We start from the raw sequence: 23895 nt of genomic DNA on the forward strand, positions 1-23895 counted from the left end.
TGTTAACTTCCGACTTCAACTGTATAAAGGGCAGGTAATCAAGGAGGTGATGGAGTCCAGGTGAGTGTCATTATGCTAGATGAGCATACCGCTGGTGACAGGTGTGCGCCATAATGAGCAGCCTGGTGACCTAGAGGCCGGAGAGGGAGCACACGTGACAGCACTGCTTTTAACTTATGGGTTTTTACTTCCCTTTATATAAGTCTGATGACAGTCTTTCAATCAGAATATCTTGACTTTTGTTCCATATTGCTCCACAAAATATAACACATTGTCTATTATAAAACATTCTACAAATAGATCTAATTTGTGTGGGAGGTATGCTTATAGGCTAATCAGTCTGTCACTGTCTCCAAGGGGAGTTTCCAGCTAACATTATCTCATACAACTAGCCTAAATAAAGATAATGGTAACTTCTCACCCCAATTCGTGTTAGGGTGACTGTACCAACCACAATTGACTTTATGACCTTTATCATTGCCTCTATGAAACAGTAACACCATTATTGTGAAACCACTTCCCTAATACACATTCGTCTTCACTAATTATATTTAAATAATACATACTCATTTGGTGGGTGCTTATATTTGTCCTATTTCATATGTACAAGTGTACAAGTGTGTGTTAATACGCATGTGTGAATTGTAAAGGTATTTTTTTTTGCACATCTTTTTTGCATATATTTTAAAGGACTCCCTAACAGTATAACAACAAGTCTGAATTTGCCTTGGACTATGTGTTCCTATCTTCCAATGGTAAGTCCTGGCATGAGCAGCTATCTAGTCACATTCCACTGTGAGGAGACCACAGGTAAGCAGCGAGAGAGAGAGAGAGAAAGAAAGAAAGAAAGCACAGAAGACATCATGAATACACCCCAATACTGCCTTCTGATGTTGCTTATCTACTCGGGCGGACCCAATGCAGGTAGAATGGCTTTTATTTCCTGTGTGACACTTGACACCGTTGTTAGGTTATTTTTGAGGTGTGACAAGTCACACGATGCAGGGGGGTTCGGTGGCCTACCCTTAGCTTTGAACTATCAGACAAGACAGGGGATCTGCCTGAGCTTGTCCTCTGTGTAATGCAATGGCCAACAAACACATAGGACTACATTGCTACAAAGGCCTCCTGTCTTGTTGATGCTGTGTTTTGTTTGATTAGATATATGAGATATTCTCTATGTAAGCTTTGTGTGAGTGTTATATGGACAGTGTGTGTAAGCCCCTGACTATCTGTTTGGCATGTTCTTTGACAAAGGAGAAAAGAATGTAGCATGATAATGGGGAAGTTGTTGTTATGATGAAATATGTCACTTTTATCTGCTGTCCTACTAGAAAGAGGGAAATGCCTGATATTTATAACACAATCTAAATCAATCTGAATGGCAAAGTTGAAATGGATGAGAACATTAAAAAATGCCTGCCTCTACACAAAGTAAGCCTCAGTTCCATGCATCACTTCCCTGCAGTAGGTCATTTATCTATAGAGATTGTTTGTTTTGTCCCTCTCAAACGTTATATTATCAAATCAATCACATTTTTATTTGTCACATGCGCCAAATACAACAGGTGTGAAATTCTTACTTACGAGATCTTAACCAACGATGCAGAGTTTTTAAAAAGTACGGAAAATGTGCTAAAAAAACTAAAGGGAAAAACAGTAACACAATAAAATAACAATAACGAGGCTATATACAAGGGGTAGCGGAGGGGTACGGGTTAGTCAATGTGGAGGGGTACGGGTTAGTCAAGGTAATTGAGGCAACATGTACATGTAGGTAGGGGTAAAGTGACTATGCATAGATAATAAACACAGTAGCAGCAGTGTATGTGAAGAGTGTGAAGGAATGTGAATGTATGTGTGTGTGTAGCATCAATATGCATGTGTGTGCGTGTGTGTGAGGTTAGTCCAGTGATTGTACATCGAGCCTGTGCAAGCGAGTCAGTGCTAAACATAGTAATAGATAAGAATAAAATAAGGGGTTCAATGTAAATAGTCTGGGTATCCATTTGATGAGCTGTTCAGCTGTCCCGTTTGTCATACCGAGGAGACCAAGACGCAGCGTGATTGGAATACATTCTTCTTTTATTTAACGAAGAACACTGACACAACTAACGTGCCGCTATAACCAACTCGTGCTGACATGCAACTACACATAGACAATAACCCACAAAACCCAAATGGAAAATGGCAACCTAAATAGGATCCCCAATCAGAGACAACGATAAACAGCTGTCTCTGATTGGGAACCAATTCAGGCCACCATAGACCTACATATACCTAGACATACTAAAACCCCATAGATATACAAAAAACCCTAGACAGGACAAAACACCTAGATAATTCAACAACTAAACCAAACACCCTGACCTAACCAAAATAATAAAGAAAACAAAGATAACTAAGGTCAGGGCGTGACATCAGCAGTCTTGTGGCTTGGGGGTAGAAGCTGTTAAGAAGTCTTTTAAGCATTGTTTGTGCAGTTATCTGGAAAATGTTTTTGATTACAAAGCAGGTTAAGAAAGCAGGTTAACACAGTTCTCACACCAGACAAGATAAAGCCACTGTATATTAACTTTCCTGTGTCATTTCTGTCAACTTCTCTAGGAGCTCTGAATGGTATTAGCCCGTTCATAAGGCATTACGAAGGCTTGTCTTATGATCGTGAGGCCTTACACAGGAGACACCGGCGTGCCAAACGAGAGACCCAGCCTCAGGACCAGACACTGCAGCTGGACTTCAGAGCTTTTCTCAGGTACTGGACACAAGCCCAGGAGCTTCTGTTTCATTGCCTTTCCGATTGAGCATATAATTGTCAAAACACCTTTCAATGTTTGCTTCACTCTTGGTGCTTTGTGTCACACGATTGTTTACTTTAGGACCTTCCGGTTGCGTTTGAGGCGAGACACGACGGGATTCACAGAGCCTTTTGAAGTCTTCTCTGAAAATATATCAAGTACAGCAGACCTCTCCCATCTATATTCTGGAGAACTTGAAGGTATATGACACTTCAGGGATTCGTGGCTTTATAATCCAACATATTGTAGCCTGCCTCCCCTCAATCTGCCTATCAGTCTCTCTCCCCCCTCCATCTCTCGCTAACTCCCACCTGTCTGTCTCTCACCAGATGAGAAGGGATCTTCCTGTCACGGCTCGGTCATCCAGGGCCAGTTTGAGGGTTCTGTCCTCACAGCCAATGGGACGTATTACATAGAGCCTGTCCACAGATACACCAGCCAGCCCACACAACACCACTCCATCATCTACCATGAGGACGACATGGGTAAGAGAGGACTGTTGAACATCTAATGAATGTTCTTCTCAAGTGTATGTTAAAACAGTCCAATGCAGCCGTTTTTATCTCAATTTTTACACAGAGATGATTTGACATTAAGTACCTTACTGTGATTGTTTTCAACTAAAGCTGTCAAAAATAGTCTAATGGGAGAGATATGTAACGCGAAAACTAGCTGTTATTGGCAGTGAAGTTTGAAACTCTCTTTGTTATTGGTCTATTAACTCATAGCGCCTGGTGATGTCGCCAGGCAGGCCAAAACTCCACCCATGCAAAACAAGCTGAAATTTCAGGTGATCTTTCCAAACAGCTCTTACACTAAAATGGCATTATCACCATTTTCACAACTTTCACAGTATTATTCCAACCTCATATTGACATATATAAAACACAGGAAAATCAATTTGACTGCACTGGGCCTTTAATGGCTATAATGCTTCCCCAAAATGATAATGGTCTATTTCAAACGATTCTCAAAATATCTCTCCTATTCCGTCACGTGTGTGTATCCACCCTTCCTCATTTTTGGAATAAAGAAATCAATATTAACCTATAATCAGACAATGAACTCATTTACCAAAGGTTAGGATGACATACAGTGCATTCTGAAAGTTTTCAGACCACTTCACCTTTTCCACATTTTGTTACGTTACAGCCTTATTCTAATATTGATGAAATGTTTTTTCCCCTCATCAATCTACACACAATACCCAATAATGACAGAGCAAAAACAGTTTTTTAGAAATTGGAAGGTGAACCCATCCCTGAGGACCTGTGGGCTCTGGAGCAGGTTTTCATCAAGGATCTCTCTGTACTTTGCTCTGTTCATCTTTCCCCCGATCCCGACTAGTCTCCCAGTCCCTGCCGCTGATGCTGCCACCACCTCGCTTCACCATAGGGATGGTGCCAGGTTTCCTCCACACGTGACACTTGGCATTCAGGCCAAAGAGTTCAATCTTGGTTTCATCAGACAAGAGAATCTTGTTTCTCATGTTTTAGGTGCCCTTTTGGAAAACTCCAAGCGGGCTGTCATGTGCCTTTTACTGAGGAGTGGCTTCCGTCTGTCCACTCTACCATGAAGGCCTGATTGGTCGAGTGCTGCAGAGATGGTTGTACTTCTGGAAGGTTCTCCCAACAGAGGAACTCTGGAGCTCGGTCAGTGACCGTCCGTCAGGTTGTTGGTCACCTCCCTGACCAAGGCCCTTCTCCCCAGATTGCTCAGTTTGGCTGGGTGGCCAGCTCTGGGAAGAGTCTTGGTGGTTCCAAACTTCTTCCATTTAAGAATGATGGAGGCCACTGTGTTCTTTGGGACCTTCAATGCTGCAGACATTGGTACCCTTCCCCAGATCTGTGCCTCAACACAATCCTGTCTCAGAGCTTTACGGACAATTCCTTCGACCTCATGGCTTGGTTTTTGCTCTGACATGCTCTGTGGGACCTTATATAGACAGGTGTGTGCCTTTCCAAATCATGTCCAATCAATTGAATTTACCACAGGTGGACTTCAATCAAGTTGTAGAAACATCTCAAGTTTGACCAATGGAAACAGGATGCACCTGAGCTCAATTTTGAGTCTCATAGAAAAGTGTCTGTATAATTTATTTGCAATACATTTGCAAACATGACTAAAAACCTGTTTTCCATTTCTCATTGTAGGATATTGTGTGTAGATTGATGAGGGAAAAAATTATTTAGTCCATTATAGAATAAGGCTGTAATGTAACAAAATGTGGAAAAAGTGAGGGGGGTTTGAATACTTTTCGAATGCACTGTATTTTATGACATCATGTTCAGATGAAATTGACTAATGGTCAATGCCATGGCCTGATGCCTCTCTACTCCTTATCACACAAAACCAGGCCAGATCAGTAGATAGGATCCTGCTCCAGGGCCAGACTAATGACTGTCAATGGTTCCCTATCTTTCCTTTTAGCCTAACCCAGTCTAAAGCCTTAAACCAGTAGGCTGTGAGCCGGGGTTACATGGGTCAGTGATACAGTTTATCCCTGTGCTCTTTAGAGCAGAAAGGGTTGACGGGTTAACAGCAGAGTCCTCCTATGGAGCTCTGGGGGGTGGGAGGAGGTGGAGACTCACTCAGAGCTCCAGCCAAAGAGAAGAAAAACCTGAGCTGGTGTGAGGAAGGAGGAGGAGGAGTGTCAGGTGACCTGGCATCCTCCCAGGGCTGTGAACCCTTGGAGCTGGTTCCCATAGCGATATTATATTAGGACCCCATCTGAGAGGTTTGGCCAGGTGGCACTCATTGGAAAGCTGTCATCCTGTGTGTGTGTGTGTGTGTGTGTGTGTGTGTGTGTGTGTGTGTGTGTGTGTGTGTGTGTGTGCATGTCAGTTAGATTAATTCCAGGAAAGAGGTGGAACAATATTACGCACACAAAGCCAAGACCCCCTGCTTGTGATGGAGTCTTCTCAAGGTTTTTGTCTCCCCCTCCCCTAAAATTGCCCAAAGTCAAACTGTAGATTTTAGAGGTTTGCTGATGCTGGTTGTAGACAATGTTCTGTACTTGTATACACTTGCCAATATACAGTATAAGCAGGAAGTTATATGGTATGTGATATTTCATTGAAACACAGTGTAACTGATTGAGACAGATGGAGTGTTATATCAGTAGGGGAGAGTGGGGTATGTTGAGCCAAAGGGTAACTTGAGCCATCTTTGTTTCTAGTAAACCATAGACACAATTAATCATTTGACCAAATATTTAGGAAGAGGTCTTCATTTCATTGAGTCTAAGAAGGAAGAAACCACATGGAGAAAGTGTTAGCAAGTTAGGTAAAATAATCTGATTTTCATCAAGCCAAATTATTTTGTTGTGTAGAGGTTTCATGATGCTTGTATGTAAAACCAAAGTAGATCATTTTAGTTCTATACATAAGTTGTGGTCTCTATAAGCTTCGATATGAGGTCCAATATGAGGTCCTAAACTAGCATGAAAGTGCACCCATGTACCTTTGTGGACTAATATAGTCAAAATGTTTGCCTTGGGGTAAATTGAGCCATGGCCATGGGATAAATTGAGCCAATGGCAAGTTGAGTAAAGTGTTTTCTTCGCAGGCCTAATGCAAGGCATTATCGCTGGGATATGAGGTAACAACAGGGCAGGGCCTAAGTTAAAATTGTTCTAAAAAAAGTACAAAGTGTACGTTAGGTGTTTTTGATAAAATATGCTTAAAATTATTAAAATACAAAAATGTATTGTGATTGTGTTGCATTGTGTTTGGGAACTAAAGGTAGACATGGTTTTAAAAGGTAGTGGTAGTTTTTCATTAAGTACAGACATTTGTAGGCAGCTTAACTTACCCTGTCCCGCGGCTCAACTTACCCCACACTTGGGTTAGGTTTAGCCCTTACCCTTTTTTTATGTTTCAAATATTTTTTATTGAACACACGCACGAATGGTGTATAGGTATACAAGACAGGTATACAATTCTTATCTAAACATAAAATAGCATACAGGAACAACAAGACCCAGAGTTCTGGGTGCAGAACAAATAATACAAAACACGACATACAAAACGAGGACACGTAGAAAGAAAGAGGGAAGATGTCCCCCCTATCCCCCCCCCCCCCCCCCCCCCCCCCCCCCCAACTGCTCGGGTGGCAGGGCCAGCACATGCTGCCCAATGGTAGATTAAAATATTACAATTGAGAGTGCGTTAATAAGTACAACTTCACAGCGCCGACTCGTCCAAGTAGGAGAGGAAAGGCTGCCAGATTTGATCAAATGTTGATCATTTATTGTTCAGAATATATCTAATTCTTTCTAAGTGTACAGCGTTTGCCAATTCACTGAGCCATAATTTGGTAGAGGGCGCTTCCCTCCTTTTCCAAAACAACAAGATTAGTTTTTTTGCCGAGATGAGACCGTACGAGATTAGTTGTTTTTGGGGGTTGGTTAATCCGTTTAGGGACTCAGATACTCCCAGGATTATCAGAATCGGGTCTGGATCTATTGTAGTCTCCAAAACTTCAGAGAGGATCCCAAAAATTCCACACCAATAACCATGCAAGCTAGAGCATAGGGCAAAGCAGTGGAGTAGTGTACCCTGCGCAGCCTGACATTTATCACATGTAGGGGATGTGTCAGGAAATATCCTATGCAGTTTAGTTTTGGAATAGTGTAATCTGTGTAATACCTTGAATTGTATGAGACGATGTCTGGAATTAATGGAGCATGTGTGGATATACTCCAAGCTCTCTTCCCAGTCTGCCACCGAGATGTCAGTCCTTAGTTCTTCCTCCCATTTTGCCTTGATGGCATCTGTAGAAGGTGTGCTAACAGTTAGAAAAGCATCATATAGACACGATATCAGTTTATCTGAGGTGGGGCATATTTTTATGCATCTGCCCTTACCCTTTTTTTGAAAAGCGCTGTTTTCAAAACTGTAATGTTTACATGATATTTGATTATTTCCAGGGATACACAACATCCTGAAATATACTGTATGTCGATATCTTTGTTAGAAAGAATACTATATTTCGCTTCACGGAGTGATGCTGAATGTAAAAAATGAGGTAATGTAATGAGGTAATGTGGCCATTTTGTACAACAGTAACTGCCTGTGGTTGACATCTGAACTTGAGGTTGGATAAGGATGAAGGTCTCCTGGTCCCCAGACATGGGACAGCCCAGGTTTGTTTGTAAATAGGCCTTTAGAAACACATCCCTCCTGACAGACAGACAAACAGACAAACTGAAGGCCAAGCTCATCACAAGCTAATAAAGAAGACACTATGGAGGAAGTTTTACCACCCATCCATGGAGTCATAAAGCATTGAGATTATCTCCAGTGGCTTGGATTAGAGTAGCCTTTTGAAGTGTGTGTGTGTGTGTGTGTGTGTGTGTGTGTGTGTGTGTGTGTGTGTGTGTGTGTGTGTGTGTGTGTGTGTGTGTGTGTGTGTGTGTATGTGTGTGTCAGAGCGTGCCTGTGTGTATGAGTGCAGTGAGGAGATATAGAGGTGGGGGCAGGCTAGTACTGACAAGTCCCCATGCTGTATGGAGTGCTGAAAGAGGAGAAGCAGACAACCCAAAGTAAAAAAATACCAGAGAAAGGAGTGTCCGAGTGTGCCTGTTTGTGAGCGCTCTGTGGCTACCCCTAGTCATGTGACCTCTCTTTTGAAGTCACACCACCGTGGTGTGAGAGAGGGGTAACTATCGAGCATTTCCCATGCTCTCTGGGGCTCTGTCATTCACCATGCTGGCGCTCCTTCCGCTCTGTGTGTGATTAGTTAAGAGGTTCACTCAGCCCACACCCTGCAAGCAAGCAGATGACAAAGTCTCTAGTTCTGATTGTAAGTGAATAATCACAGAAAAACAACAGTGAAGAAGAATATGTACTCCAGATGTGTCAAGGCATTTTGGTTTTAAGATCTATTCGAAACATGGGCAGTCCTCACACAGTGCTTTGAACGTTGTTCACCTTGTGTGTTGTAAAGGGACAGTCCTCTAGTTGAATTGCATCCGGACTCAGACTGAATTCAGTCCCTTCAAGGAATTTCGCATGAAGAATCCGTGTTGGGAAATACCCAGAGACCACATTTCAGGTCTTTAACCCCCCCCCCCCCCCCCAGTGTTATCTCCTGGCCATGCTTAATGACATGATTTGTAGCCCACCATGGAAGAATGTCTCAGGCAGACTACTTTTAGCAAATTACTCTGTGACAATGATAGAACCTTTCCATCAGCACATTCAGGGGATGTGGCCAAGTTCTCCTATAAAAGTAGTTCCCAAACTTTTTATAGGTCCGTACCCCTTCAAACATTCAACCTCCAGCTGCATACCCCCTCTAGCACCAGGGTCAGCGCACTCTCAAATGTTGTTTTTTGGCATCATTGTAAGCCTGCCACACACACTATACGATACATTTATGAAACATAAGAATGAGTGTGAGTTTTTGTCACAACCCGGCTTGTGGGAAGTGACAAAGAGCTCTTATAGGACCAAGGCACAAATAATAATATAATAATAATCAATAATTTTGCTCTTTATTTAGCCATCTTTGTTCATCGAAAATAGTGAATAACTCACCACAGGTTAATGAGAAGGGTGTGCTTGAAAGGATGCACATAACTCTGCAATGTTGGGTTGTATTGGAGAGAGTCTCAGTCTTAAATCATTTTCCACACACAGTCTGTGCCCGTATTTTCATGCTAGTGAGGGCCGAGAATCCACTCTCACATAGGTACGTGGTTGCAAAGGACATCAGTGTCTTAACAGCACGATTTGCCAAGGCAAGAAACTCTGAGCGCAGCCCTGTTCTGTTCGATGAGGCTCTCTTGTTCAGATATTGGTAAGTGGACTGGAGGCAGGGCATGAAAGGGATAACAAATCCAATTGTTTGTGTTTCCATTTCAGGAAAGTACCTGTGTAATTGCACACCCAACTCACTCAGGTGCTTCGCTATATGACATTTTACATTGTCCGTAAACTTGAGTTAATTTGCACACAAAAAATCATACATTGATGGAAAGACCTGTGTGTTGTCCTTGTTAATGCAGATAGGAAAGAGCCCAATCACCCAGATAGGCCAGTCATGTGAGAAACTTGTCATCATGCAAGCGGTCAGAAAAATGAAAATGATGGTCAGTAAAGTAAACTTTAAGCTCGTCTCTCAATTTTTAAAAGCGTGTCAATACTTTGCCCCTTGATAACCAGCACACTTCTGTATGTTGTAAAAGCATTACATGGTCGCTGCCCATGTCATTGCATAGTGCAAAAAATACACAAGATTTCAGGGGCCTCGCTTTAACAAAGTTAACCATTTTCACTGTAGTGTCCAACACATCTTTCATGCTGTCAGGCATTCCCTTGGCAGCAAGAGCCTCTCGGTGGATGCTGCAGTGTACCCAAGTGGCGTCGGGAGCATCTGCTTGCACGAGCATTACCACTTCACTATGTCTCCCTGTCATGGCTTTTGCGCCATCAGTTTAGATACCAACACATCTTGACCACCAAAGTCCATTTGATGTCACAAAGCTGTCCAGTACTTTAAAAATATCCTCTCATGTTGTCCTGGTTTCCAGTGGTTTGCAGAAGAGGATGACCTCCTTAATTACCCCCCCCCCTCCCTCGTAAACGTAACAGACATGTACCAGGAGCTGTGCCAGGCCCGCCATGTCTGTTGACTCATCCAGCTGTAACGCATATAATTCACTGGCTTGTATGCGAAGCAGTAATTGTTTCAAAACATCTCCTGCCATGTTACTGATGCGTTGTGAAACAGTGTTGTTTGATGAAGACATTGTCTGTATAGTTTTTTGGGCCTTTTCCTCCAGCATTGTCCCAGCCATATCCGTGGCAGCAGGAAGAATTAAGTCCTACACAATAGTACGGGGCTTGACTGTCCTAGCCCCTCGGTAGCTCACCATATAAGACGCTTCTAGCCCCTTCTTATTAAAGGTACTGTATCTGTTGCTTTTATACATGCCTGCATACTCGAAAGTCGTCTTTATTCTCGCTCAAAAACCTCCCATGGCTTATTTTTCAATTGTCATGTTTAATTTCTAAATGTCTGAGCAAGTGTGAAGGTTTCCCACGAGAGAGTAACGGTTAATGTGATTGGATGTTAATTATTTGACTAGGCTACCTGTATTTGACAAATAATCATTTTAAATCAAATTTTTATTTGGCGTACCCCTGACGGTATTGTGCATACCCCAGTTTGGGAATACCTGTCCTATAGGATCAAAAAAATATGTCTGGTGACTGAGGGTTCTGGTCTACTCTGTAGCTGTAACGATTGTCCTCCTCCTCTTCGTCAGAAGAGGAGTAGTAGGAAGGATCGGAGGACCAATGGTATGTGTTCATATTGCTTACTTTTAATAGAACACTGAAAACTACAAAATAACAACGTGAATAAATGAAACAAACGAAACAGTCCCGTGTGGAACAAACACTGACATGGAAAATAATCACCCACCACTCAAAAGTGAAACCAGGCTACCTAAGTATGGTTCTCAATCAGGGACAGTGAATGACAGCTGCCTCTGATTGAGAACCATACCAGGCCAAACACAGAAATCCCAAATCATAGAAAAAGGAACATAGACAACCCACCCAACTCACACCCTGACCATACTAAAACAAAGACATAACAAAAGAACCAAGGTCAGAACGTGACAGTAGCTGAGCATAGCACAGTGTTTCAGTTTTATGAAATCATTCTTTAGCCCTGAATTGGTTTGATCTTGTGCAAAACACAGAGACAGGAACAATCACCCACAAACACACAGTGAAACCCAGGCTACCTAAGTATGATTCTCAATCAGAGACAACTAATGACACCTGCCTCTGATTGAGAACCATACTAGGCCGAAACACAGAAATACCCCAAAACATAGAAAAACAAACATAGACTGCCCACCCAACTCACGCCCTGACCATACTAAATAAATACAAAACAAAGGAAATAAAGGTCAGAACGTGACAGCAATCTACACACAAAACCACATAAACCGAAAAAACTATTTTTGAATTTTTTGCAAATGTATTTTACACAAAAAACAGAAATACCTTTTTTACATAAGCATTCAGATCCTTTAATATGAGAATTGAAATTGAGTTCAGGTGCATCCTGTTTCCACTGACCACTCTTCAGATGTTTCTACAACTTGATTGGAGTCCACCTATGGTAAATTTAATTGATTTGACATGATTTGGAAAGGCACATCTGCTGAAATGAGGTCCCACGGTTGACAGTGCATGTCAGAGCAAAAACCAAGTCATGAGGTAGAGGGAATTGTCCGTAGAACTCAGAGACATGATTGTGTTGAGGCACAGATCTGGGTAAGGGTACAAAAACATTTCTGCAGCATTGAAGGTCCCCAAGAACACAGTGGCCTCCATCATTCTTAAATGGAAGAAGTTTATGGTAGAGTGGCCAGACGGAAGCCGCTCCTCACTAAAAGGCAAATAACAGTCCACTTGGAGTTTGCCAAAAGGCACCCAAAGACTCAAAAGGCACCCAAAGACTCAAGAAAAACAAGATTGAACTCTTTCTGTGAGTGCCAAGTGTCACGTCTGGAGGAAACCTGGCACCATCCCTACAGTGAAGCATGGTAATGGCAGCATCATGCTGTGTGAGATGTTTTCAGCTGCATGCACTGGGAGACTAAACAGGATCGAGTACAGAGAGATCCTTAAAGAAAACCTGTTCCAGAGCACTCAGATCCTCAGACTGGGGTGAAGGTTCACCTTCCAACAGGACAACAACCCTAAGCACGCAGCCAAGACAACACAGGAGTGGCTTCAGGACAAGTCTCTGAATGTCTTTGAGCGGCCCAGCCAGAGCCCGGACTTGCACCTGATTGAACATCTCTGGAGAGACCTGAAAATAGCTGTGCAGCAACGCTCCCCATCCAACCTGAAAGAACTTGAGAGGATCTGCAGAGAAGAATGGCAGAAACTCCCTAAATACAGGTGTGCCAAGCTTGTAGTGTCATACCCAAGAAGACTCGAGGCTGTAATCACTGCCAAAGCTACTTAAACAAAGTACTGAGTAAAGGGTCTGATACTTATGTAAATGTGATATTAACTTGTTTTATTTGTATAAATGTGCAAAAACTTCTACAAACCTGTTTTTGCTTTGACATTGTGGGGTATTGTGTGTAGATTAGTGAGAGGGGGGGGGGGGGGGGGGGACTATTTAATCAATTTTAGAATAAGGCTGTAACGAAACAAAATGTAGAACATTTTGAGGGATCTGAATACTTTCCGAATGCACTGTGCAGTGCCTTCAGAAAGTATTCATACCCCTTGACTTATTCCAAAAGTAGTTGTGTTACAGCCTGACTCAAAATGGACTACGTAGATTTATTTTCTTAGCCTTAATTATTTAATTATTATTATTATTTTCTTAACACACAGTACCCCAGAATGACAAAGTGAAAGCATGTTTTTAGAAATGTTAGCTAAAAATGTAAAATGTAATACAGAAATATCAAATTGACAGTAGTATTAACACCCCTGAGTCAATACTTTGTAGAAATATGTATTTTGCTCCATTCCATTTTTTTATCCTGAAAAACTCCCCAGTCCTTAATGATTACAAGCATACCCATAACATGATGTAGCCAGAACTATGCTTTAAAATATGGAGAGTGGTACTCAGTAATGTGTTACATTGGATTTTCCCCAAACATAACACTTTGTATTCAGGCCCAAAATTAATTGTTTTGCCACATTTTCTGCAGTATTACTTTAGTGTCTTGTTGCATGTTTTGGAATATTTTTTATTCTGTACAGGCTTCCTTCTATTCCCTCTGTCAATTAGGTTAGTATTGTGGAGTAACTACAATGTTCTTGATCCATCCTCAGTTTTCTCCTATCACAGCCATTAAACTCTGTAACTGTTTTAAAGTCACGATTGGCAGCCTCCCGGGTGGCGCAGTGGTTAAGGGTGCTGTACTGCAGCGCCAGCTGTGCCATCAGAGTCCCTGGGTTCTGTCGTAACCGGCCGCGACCGGGAGGTCCGTGGGGCGACGCACAATTGGCCTAGCATCGTCCGGGTTAGGGAGGGCTTGGTCGGTAGGGATGACCTTGTCTCATCGCGCACCAGCGACTCCTGTGGCGGGCCGGGCGCAGTGCGCGCTAACCAAGGTTGCCGGGTGCACGGTGTAGCCTCCGACACATTGGTGCGGCTGGCTTCCGGGTTGGATACGCGCTGTGTTAAGAAGCAGTGCGGCTGGTTGGGTTGTGTATCGGAGGACGCATGACATTCAACCTTCGTCTCTCCCGAGCCCGTACGGGAGTTGTAGCGATGAGACAAGATAGTAGCTACTACAACAATTGGATACCACGAAATTGGGGAGAAAAAGGGGTAAAAAATAAATAAATAAATAATAAAAATAAATAAAAAAGTCACGATTGGCCTCATGGCGAAATCCCTGAGTGGTTTCCTTCCTCTTCGGCAACTGCGTGAGGAATGACGTACAGTATATCTTTGTAGTGACTGGGTGTGCAATTAATAACTTCACCATGCTCAAAGGGATATGCAATGTCTGTTTTTTTTTTTACCCATCTACCAACAGGGGCCCTTCTTAGCAAAGCATTGGAAATCCTCCCGTGTCTTTGTGGTTGAATCTGTGTTTGAAATTCACTGCTCGACTGAGGGACCTTACAGATAATTGTATGTTTAGAGGCACAGAGATGAGGTAGTCATTCAAAAATCATGTTAAACACTATTATTGCAATTTATGACTTATTAAGCACATTTTTCCTGCTGAACGTATTTAGGCTTGCCATAACAAAGGAGTGGATTACTTATTGACCCAATACATTTCAGCTTCTCATTTTTAATTAATTAGTAAAAAAGAATCCCCTTTGACATTATGGAGTATTGTGTGTAGAACAGTGGCAAGAAAAGCTGCATTTAATCCATTTTAAATTCAGGCTGTAACAACACATTTCTGAAGCTAGTGTATTGCTGGAAAAGCAATGATTTTCATAAAATGTTATGTATTTTGTGTGTTTTGTTCAGGATTTCGTCCTCAGTCCTCCAAGTTCAAATACCTCATATGATAATCAGTTTTCAAAGTTTTCCTTACCAAAACATCCAATTTTATAGAGTATGAGATTATTACACCACTGAGGTCCAAAAATACTACAGCAGATTTACCTAACTCAGTGGAGATTGAAGGGATCTACAGAGCTAGCCATCACTGAGACCGGGTAAGGTAGCTCGTACGTCTGTAGGTTCACAGTGAAGTAAGGTCCGGTGGAAGTTTGTGTAAGAGGGCTTTACAAACAAAAATTGTGCAATGCATCAATCGACGAGACCTCATGGAGGGCCAGCCTACTTTCTGATACAGAATACAGTGATGTGAACTGAACCTGACGCCTCTATTAAAGCATAGTGTGCTATGATAAACTGTGTCCAATGGCTTTAATACATTGTCAGCTGCATTCATATACACTACCGTTCAAAAGTTTGGGGTCACTTAGAAATGTCCTTGTTTTGATAGAAAAGCAAAAAAAATTGTTCATTAAATTAACATCAAATTGATCAGAAAACAGTGTAGACATTGTTAATGTTGTAAATGACTATTGTTGCTGGAAACGGCTGATTTTTTTTATGGAATATAGGCTAACATGTCATGTATTGTCATGTTGTGTCCTGTTCCTGTTCTTTCTCTTCACCCTGTCTCCCTCTGCTGGTCGTATTAGGTTACCTTTTCTTCCCCTCTTTCCCCCAGCTGTTCCTTGTCTTCTCTAACTACCTCGTTCACCCCTTTTCCCACCTGTTCCCTTTTTCCCTCTGATTAGGCCTCTATATCTCTCGCTGTTCCTGCTCCTGTCTTTGTCGGATTCTCGTTTGTGTTACTCATGCCTGAACCAGACTATCGTCGTGTTTGCTGCAACCTTGTCCTGTCCTGTCGGAATCTGCCTGTTCATCTAACCTTGTCCTGTCCTGTCGGAATCTGCCTGTCCATCTGAGCCTACGTGTGTTTCGTCATTAAAGAAACTCTGTTTTGTTAATTCGCTTTTGGGTCCTCATTCACGCACCTGACAGAAGAATCCGACCAAGAATGGACCCAGCGACTTCGGATCCTCTCCACTCAGCCGTCGAGATCCAGGGAGCGATGCTAGGCAGACACGAGCAGGAATTGTCTGCTGCTCGACATGCCGTTGAGACCCTGGCCACCCAAGTCTCCAACCTCACAGAACAGGTTCACCATCTCCGCCTCGATCCACCGGCCACTTCCAGGGCTTTCGAATCTCCGGAGCCCAGAATCAATAACCCGCCGTGTTACTCTGGGGAGCCCACTGAATGCCGCTCGTTCCTCACCCAGTGTGATATTGTGTTTTCTCTCCAGCCCAACACTTACTCCAGGAGCACTGCTCGTATCGCCTACGTCATATCTCTCCTTACTGGACGGGCTCGTGAGTGGGGCACGGCAATCTGGGAGGCAAGGGCTGAGTGTACTAACCAGTATCAGGACTTTAAGGAGGAGATGATACGGGTTTTTGATCGATCTGTTTTTGGGGAGGAGGCTTCCAGGGTCCTGTCTTCCCTATGTCAAGGTAATCGATCCATAACAGACTACTCTATTGAGTTTCGCACTCTTGCTGCCTCCAGTGGCTGGAACGAGCCGGCTTTGCTCGCTCGTTTTCTGGAGGGTCTCCGCGCAGAGGTAAAGGATGAGATTCTCTCCCGGGAGGTTCCTTCCAGCGTGGATTCCTTGATTGAACTCGCTATTCGCATTGAGCGACGGGTTGATCTTCGTCACCGAGCTCGTGGAAAGGAGCTCGCGTTCTCCGTTGCCCCCCTCTCCGCATCACTACCATCTTCCTCTGCCGGCTCGGGTGCTGAGCCTATGCAGCTGGGAGGTATCCGCATCTCGACTAAAGAGAGGGAACGGAGAATCACCAACCGCCTCTGTCTCTATTGCGGTTCCGCTGGTCATTTTGTCACTTCATGTCCAGTAAAAGCCAGAGCTCATCAGTAAGCGGAGGGCTACTGGTGAGCGCTACTACTCCTGTCTCTCCTTCAAGATCCTGCACTACCTTGTCGGTCCATCTACGCTGGACCGGTTCGTCAGCTTCCTGCAGTGCCTTGATAGACTCTGGGGCGGAGGGCTGTTTTATGGACGAGACATGGGCTCGGGAACATGACATTCCTCTCAGACAGTTAAGGGAGCCCACGGCCTTGTTCGCCTTGGATGGTAGTCCTCTCCCCAGGATTCAGCGTGAGACGCTACCTTTAACCCTCACTGTCTCTGGTAATCATAGCGAAACCATTTCTTTTTTAATTTTTCGTTCACCTTTTACACCTGTTGTTTTGGGCCATCCCTGGCTAGTTTGTCATAATCCTTCTATTAATTGGTCTAGTAATTCTATCCTCTCCTGGAACGTCTCTTGTCATGTGAAATGTTTAATGTCTGCTGTCCCTCCTGTTTCCTCTGTCTCTTCTTCACAGGAGGAGCCTGGTGATTTGACAGGGGTGCCGGAGGAATATCACGATCTGCGCACGGTGTTCAGTCGGTCCAGGGCCACCTCTCTTCCTCCACACCGGTCGTATGATTGTAGTATTGATCTCCTTCCGGGAACCACTCCCCCCCGGGGTAGACTATACTCTCTGTCGGCTCCCGAACGTAAGGCTCTCGAAGATTATTTGTCTGTAGCTCTTGCCGCCGGTACCATAGTCCCCTCCTCCTCTCCCGCCGGAGCGGGGGTTTTTTTTTGTTAAGAAGAAGGACGGGTCCCTGCGCCCCTGCATAGATTATCGAGGGCTGAATGACATAACAGTGAAGAATCGTTATCCGCTTCCTCTTATGTCTTCAGCCTTCGAGATCCTGCAGGGAGCCAGGTTTTTCACTAAGTTGGACCTTCGTAACGCTTACCATCTCGTGCGCATCAGGGAGGGGGACGAGTGGAAGACGGCGTTTAACACTCCGTTAGGGCACTTTGAATACCGGGTTCTTCCTTTCGGCCTCGCTAACGCTCCAGCTGTCTTTCAGGCATTAGTCAATGATGTCCTGAGAGACATGCTGAACATCTTTGTTTTCGTTTACCTTGACGATATCCTGATTTTTTCACCGTCACTCCAGATTCATGTTCAGCACGTTCGACGTGTCCTCCAGCGCCTTTTAGAGAATTGTCTTTTTGTGAAGGCTGAGAAGTGCACTTTTCATGCCTCCTCCGTCACATTTCTCGGTTCTGTTATTTCCGCTGAAGGCATTAAGATGGATCCCGCTAAGGTCCAAGCTGTCATTGATTGGCCCGTCCCTAAGTCACGCGTCGAGCTGCAGCGCTTTCTCGGCTTCGCGAACTTCTATCGTCGTTTCATCCGTAATTTCGGTCAGGTGGCAGCTCCTCTCACAGCCCTTACTTCTGTCAAGACGTGCTTTAAGTGGTCCGTTTCCGCCCAGGGAGCTTTTGATCTCCTCAAGAATCGTTTTACATCCGCACCTATCCTTGTTACACCTGACGTCTCTAGACAGTTCGTTGTCGAGGTTGACGCGTCAGAGGTGGGCGTGGGAGCCATTCTTTCTCAGCGCTCCCTCTCTGACGACAAGGTCCACCCTTGCGCGTATTTTTCTCATCGCCTGTCGCCGTCGGAACGTAACTATGATGTGGGAAACCGCGAACTGCTCGCCATCCGCTTAGCCCTAGGCGAATGGCGACAGTGGTTGGAGGGGGCGACCGTTCCTTTTGTCGTTTGGACTGACCATAGGAACCTTGAGTACATCCGTTCTGCCAAACGACTTAATGCGCGTCAGGCGCGCTGGGCGCTGTTTTTCGCTCGTTTCGAGTTCGTGATTTCTTATCGTCCGGGCTCTAAGAACACCAAGCCTGATGCTTTATCTCGCCTCCACTGACCCCGAGGGGATTCTCCCTGAGGGGCGTGTTGTCGGGTTGACTGTCTGGGGAATTGAGAGGCAGGTAAAGCAAGCACTCACTCACACTCCGTCGCCGCGCGCTTGTCCTAGGAACCTTCTTTTCGTTCCCGTTCCTACTCGTCTGGCCGTTCTTCAGTGGGCTCACTCTGCCAAGTTAGCCGGCCACCCTGGCGTTCGGGGTACGCTTGCTTCCATTCGCCAGCGTTTTTGGTGGCCCACCCGGGAGCATGACACGCGTCGTTTCGTGGCTGCTTGTTCGGTCTGCGCGCAGACTAAGTCCGGTACTCCCCTCCTGCCGGCCGTCTCAGGCCGCTTCCCATTCCCTCTCGACCGTGGTCTCACATCGCCTTAGATTTTGTCACCGGACTGCCTTCGTCAGCGGGGAAGACTGTTATTCTTACGGTTGTCGATAGGTTCTCTAAGGCGGCTCATTTTATTCCCCTTGCTAAGCTTCCTTCTGCTAAAGAGACGGCACAAATCATCATCGAGAATGTTTTCAGAATTCATGGCCTTCCGTCAGACGTCGTTTCGGACAGAGGTCCGCAATTCACGTCTCAATTTTGGAGGGAGTTTTGCCGTTTGATTGGGGCTTCCGTCAGTCTCTCTTCCGGCTTTCACCCCCAGTCTAACGGTCAAGCAGAACGGGCCAATCAGACTATTGGTCGCATCTTACGCAGTCTTTCTTTTCGCAACCCTGCGTCTTGGTCAGAACAGCTCCCCTGGGCAGAATACGCCCACAACTCGCTTCCTTCGTCTGCGACCGGGCTATCTCCTTTTCAGAGTAGCCTCGGGTACCAGCCTCCGCTGTTCTCATCTCAGTTCGCCGAGTCCAGCGTCCCCTCCGCTCAGGCTTTTGTCCAACGTTGCGAGCGCACCTGGAAGAGGGTCAGGTCTGCACTTTGCCGTTATAGGGCGCAGACTGTGAGAGCTGCTAATAAACGTAGAACTAAGAGTCCTAGATATTGTCGCGGTCAGAGAGTTTGGCTCTCCACTCAGAACCTTCCCCTTAAGACAGCTTCTCGCAAGTTGACCCCGCGGTTCATTGGTCCGTTCCGTATTTCTCAGATCATTAATCCTGTCGCAGTGCGACTTCTTCTTCCGCGATATCTTCGTCGCGTCCACCCGGTCTTCCATGTCTCCTGTGTTAAGCCCGTTCTTCGCGCCCCCGCTCGTCTTCCCCCCCCCCCCCCATCCTTGTCGAGGGCGCACCTATCTACAGGGTCCGTAAGATTTTGGACATGCGTCCTCGGGGCCGTGGTCACCAGTACCTAGTGGATTGGGAGGGGTACGGTCCTGAGGAGAGGAGTTGGGTTCCCTCTCGGGACGTGCTGGACCGTTCGCTGATCGATGATTTCCTCCGTTGCCGCCAGGTTTCCTCCTCGAGTGCGCCAGGAGGCGCTCGGTGAGTGGGGGGGTACTGTCATGTATTGTCATGTTGTGTCCTGTTCCTGTTCTTTCTCTTCACCCTGTCTCCCTCTGCTGGTCGTATTAGGTTACATTTTCTTCCCCTCTTTCCCCCAGCTGTTCCTTGTCTTCTCTAACTACCTCGTTCACCCCTTTTCCCACCTGTTCCCTTTTTCCCTCTGATTAGGCCTCTATATCTCTCTCTGTTCCTGCTCCTGTCTTTGTCGGATTCTCGTTTGTGTTACTCATGCCTGAACCAGACTATCGTCGTGTTTGCTGCAACCTTGTCCTGTCCTGTCGGAATCTGCCTGTTCATCTAACCTTGTCCTGTCCTGTCGGAATCTGCCTGTCCATCTGAGCCTACGTGTGTTTCGTCATTAAAGAAACTCTGTTTTGTTAATTCGCTTTTGGGTCCTCATTCACGCACCTGACATTACAGAGGCCTATTATCAGCAACCATCACTCCTGTGTTCCAATGTCACGTTGTGTTAGCTGATCCAAGTTTATCATTTTAAAAGGCTAATTGATCATTAAAAATCCTTTTGTAATTATGTTAGCACAGCTGAAAACTGTTGTGATGATTAATTAAAGAAGCAATAAAACTGGCCTTCTTTGGACTAGTTGAGTATCTGGAGCATCAGCACTTGTGGTTTCAATAACAGAATCAAAATGGCCAGAAACAAATAACTTTCTTTTGAAACTCGTCAGTCTATTCTTGTTTCGAGAAATGAAGGAATTTCCTTGCGAGAAATTTGCACAGAAACTGAAGATCTCATACAACGCTGTGTACTACTCCCTTCACAGAACATTGCAAACTGGCCCTAACCAGAATAGAAAGAGGAGTGGGAGGCTCCGGTGCACAACTGAGCAAGAGGACAAGTACAACACAAAAAAAATTAAAAAATAGCATGGTTGGTTAAGAGCCGATAAGACGGCAGCCCTCCACCCGGCACCATCTTGTTACTGTGTATTTGTGCATGTGTTTGTGTGTTTAGACAGTAGTTAGTATATGTTAACGTACAGTGCCTTTAGAAAGTTTTCATACCCCTTTACTTTTTTCACATTTTGTTGTGTTACAGCCTGAATTCAAAATGGATAACATATTTTTTCTCTCTCACCCATCTAAACACAATACCCCATAATGACAATGTAGACCTATTTTTAGAAATGTAAATTTTTTGGAAAGGAAATACAGAAATATATAGAATCACCCTTTTGCAGACCTGGATTGTACAATATTTGTCGATGATTCTTTTCAAAATTCTTCAAGCTCTGTCAAATTGGTTGTTGACCGTTGCTAGACAACCATTTTCAAGTCTTGCCATAGATTTTCAAGCAGATTTAATTCAAAATTGTAACTTGTCCACTCAGGAACATTTACTGTCTTCTTGGTATGCAACTAAAGTGTAGATTTGGCCTTGTGGTTTTGGTTATTGTCCTGCTGAAAGGTGCATTCATCTCCCAGTGTCTGGTGGAGAGCAGACTGAACCAGGTTTTCCTCTAGGATTTTGCATGTGCCGAGCACCATTCTGTTTATTTTTTATCCTGAAAAACTTCCCAGTCCTTAATGATTTCAAGCATACCCATAACATGATGCAGCCACCACTATGCTTGAAAATACAGTCCCTTCAGAAAGTATTCACACCTCTTGACTTTTTCCACATTTAGTGTTACATCCTGAAATTAAAATAGATTCAATTGAGTATTTTGACCACTTGCCTATACACAATACCCCATAATGTCAAAGTGGCATTATGTTTTTAGAGTTGAATACTTATTGACTCAAGACATTTTAGCTTCTATTTTTTGATATATATAAAAAAAGAATGATAACATACCCCTTTGACATTATGGGATATTGTGTGTAGGCCAGTGACACAAAAATCCAAATTGACTCCCTTTGACATTTCGGGCTGTAACAACAAAATTGGAAAAATTCAAGGGGTTTGAATACTTTCTGAGGACACTATGTGTGTTTACATATATGTGTGTGTTTATCTACATACAGATGCCACTCCCATGGGAAGCAGACATGACGGGTTCTGTGGTGCAGAACGTCTGCAGCGCCTTGCCCAAAGCCTCAGACCCAATCAGGTAGTTCAGACCAGACATCTCATACATACACACACACACTAAGTACACCTGAAAAGAGACACCTCCCTGTCCTAATTTCTGTTTTTGTCCTCAATCTTGCTTACCATTTTCTCATCTGTGAAACCATAATTGTAATTGGCTTCCGAACCCTTTGATAACCAGATCTAACCAACAAAATGTTTGACAGAACTCATGAGAAAAAGGTGTGTAATATAAAAGATGAGAACATATTTGATTCGTAGTATTGATGTGTTTGTTTTTCCTCTGTAGACGATCTACAGATACAATATCTATTGAAGATCATACAGTGAACAAAAATATAAAATGCAACATGTGAAGTCTTGGTTCCATGTATCATCAGCTGAAATAAAAGATCCCAGAAATGTTCCATTCACACAAAAAGCTTATTTCCCTCAAATGTTGTGCACAAATGTGTTTATATCCCTGTTAGTGAGCATTTCTCCTTTGCCAAGATAATCAATCCACCTGACAGGTGCTGATTAAACATCATGATCATTACACAGGTGCACCATAAATGGCCACTCTATGTTACGCACTTAGGCTAGGCGTAGTGGGTGCGGAGTCAGGCGCAGAAGGTACAGAACAATGCTCTAATCTCCGGCACAGAGAAAATAGTACAAGCCAATACAGGGCGCACGTAAACGACCGGCCCAAAACCAGGACCAAAACCGTCTGGAGAAAAACCAAAACTGAGATGCACTACCACACACAAACACAGAGGGAAAAATAAGCCCGCACAAAGAGTAGGCGGGCCTTACCGGCTTAAAAAGCCCAACTAAAAACCTAAACAAGAAACAGGTGAAACCAATAAGACAAACCAACAGAAAAGGGAAAAGGGATCGGTGGCAGCTAGTAGACCGGTCGGTCCGAACAGGAAGAGGAGCCACCTTCGGTGGGAGTCCTGACACTAAAATGTTCAGTTATGTCATACAACACAATGCCACAAATGTCTCAAGTTGAGGGAGTGTGCAATTGGGATGCTGACTGCAGGAATGTCCATCAGAGCTGTTGCCAGAGATTTTAATGTTAATTTCTCTACCATAAGCAACCGAAAACGTTGTTTTAGAGAATTTGGCAGTACGTCATACCAGCCTCACTATCGCAGACACAGCGTCCATGTACAGCATCCTGTGGGCATGCGGTTTGCTGATGTCAACATTGTGAACAGAGTGCCACAGGGTGACAGTGGGGTTATGGTATGGGCAGGCATAAACTATGACCAACGAACACAATTGCATTTTATCGATGGCAATTTGAATGCACAGAACTACCGTGTCGAGATCCTGAGGTCCGTTGTGAGGCCCATTTCTTTTAAGGTACTGTATGTGTGACCAACATATGCAAATCTTTATTCCCAGTCATGTGAAATCCATAGATTAGGATTCATTTATTTCAATTGACTGATTTCCTCATATGAACTGTAACTCAGTAACATCTTAGAATTTGTTGCATGTTGCGTTTATATTTTTGTTGAGTATGTATATTGTTCTTTAGCACCATAATAAGCTACCCTGTAAACTGATTCAATAAACAGCCTGCATGGCTTTGCGTGCCAGCTCCACGTATTTCCTCAATCTATTGTTGGCAGGCAGGCCATTGTCTCTGAGGCGTGAGGCTAATTGGTTTGTGGTCCCTACATCTTGATCAACAATGGATACAGGGACAATTGAACATGTACAGAACATCATGTATAGTTATTTATTTATAGCCACTTGTTTGGAAACA

General features: G+C 44.1%; 1 protein-coding gene across 1 annotated transcript in view; it reads left to right on the forward strand.

Annotated features, from left to right (window-relative positions):
- The first annotated feature begins 770 nt into the window (after positions 1-770).
- The window catches only part of si:ch1073-396h14.1 (disintegrin and metalloproteinase domain-containing protein 10), a 69653-nt gene continuing 46528 nt past the window's right edge, over positions 771-23895 (forward strand). Inside the window, exons 1-5 of the mRNA XM_021579496.3 lie at positions 771-924; positions 2608-2755; positions 2880-2998; positions 3128-3283; positions 22064-22149. Of these exons, the coding sequence (XP_021435171.3) occupies positions 864-924; positions 2608-2755; positions 2880-2998; positions 3128-3283; positions 22064-22149 (570 nt within the window). The 5' untranslated portion in view covers positions 771-863. The remainder of the gene's footprint in view (positions 925-2607; positions 2756-2879; positions 2999-3127; positions 3284-22063; positions 22150-23895) is intronic.

This window comes from Oncorhynchus mykiss, chromosome 1 (assembly GCF_057628025.1).
Source record: "Oncorhynchus mykiss isolate SJ-2025 chromosome 1, ASM5762802v1, whole genome shotgun sequence".
NCBI classification, from domain to species: Eukaryota; Metazoa; Chordata; class Actinopteri; order Salmoniformes; family Salmonidae; genus Oncorhynchus; species Oncorhynchus mykiss.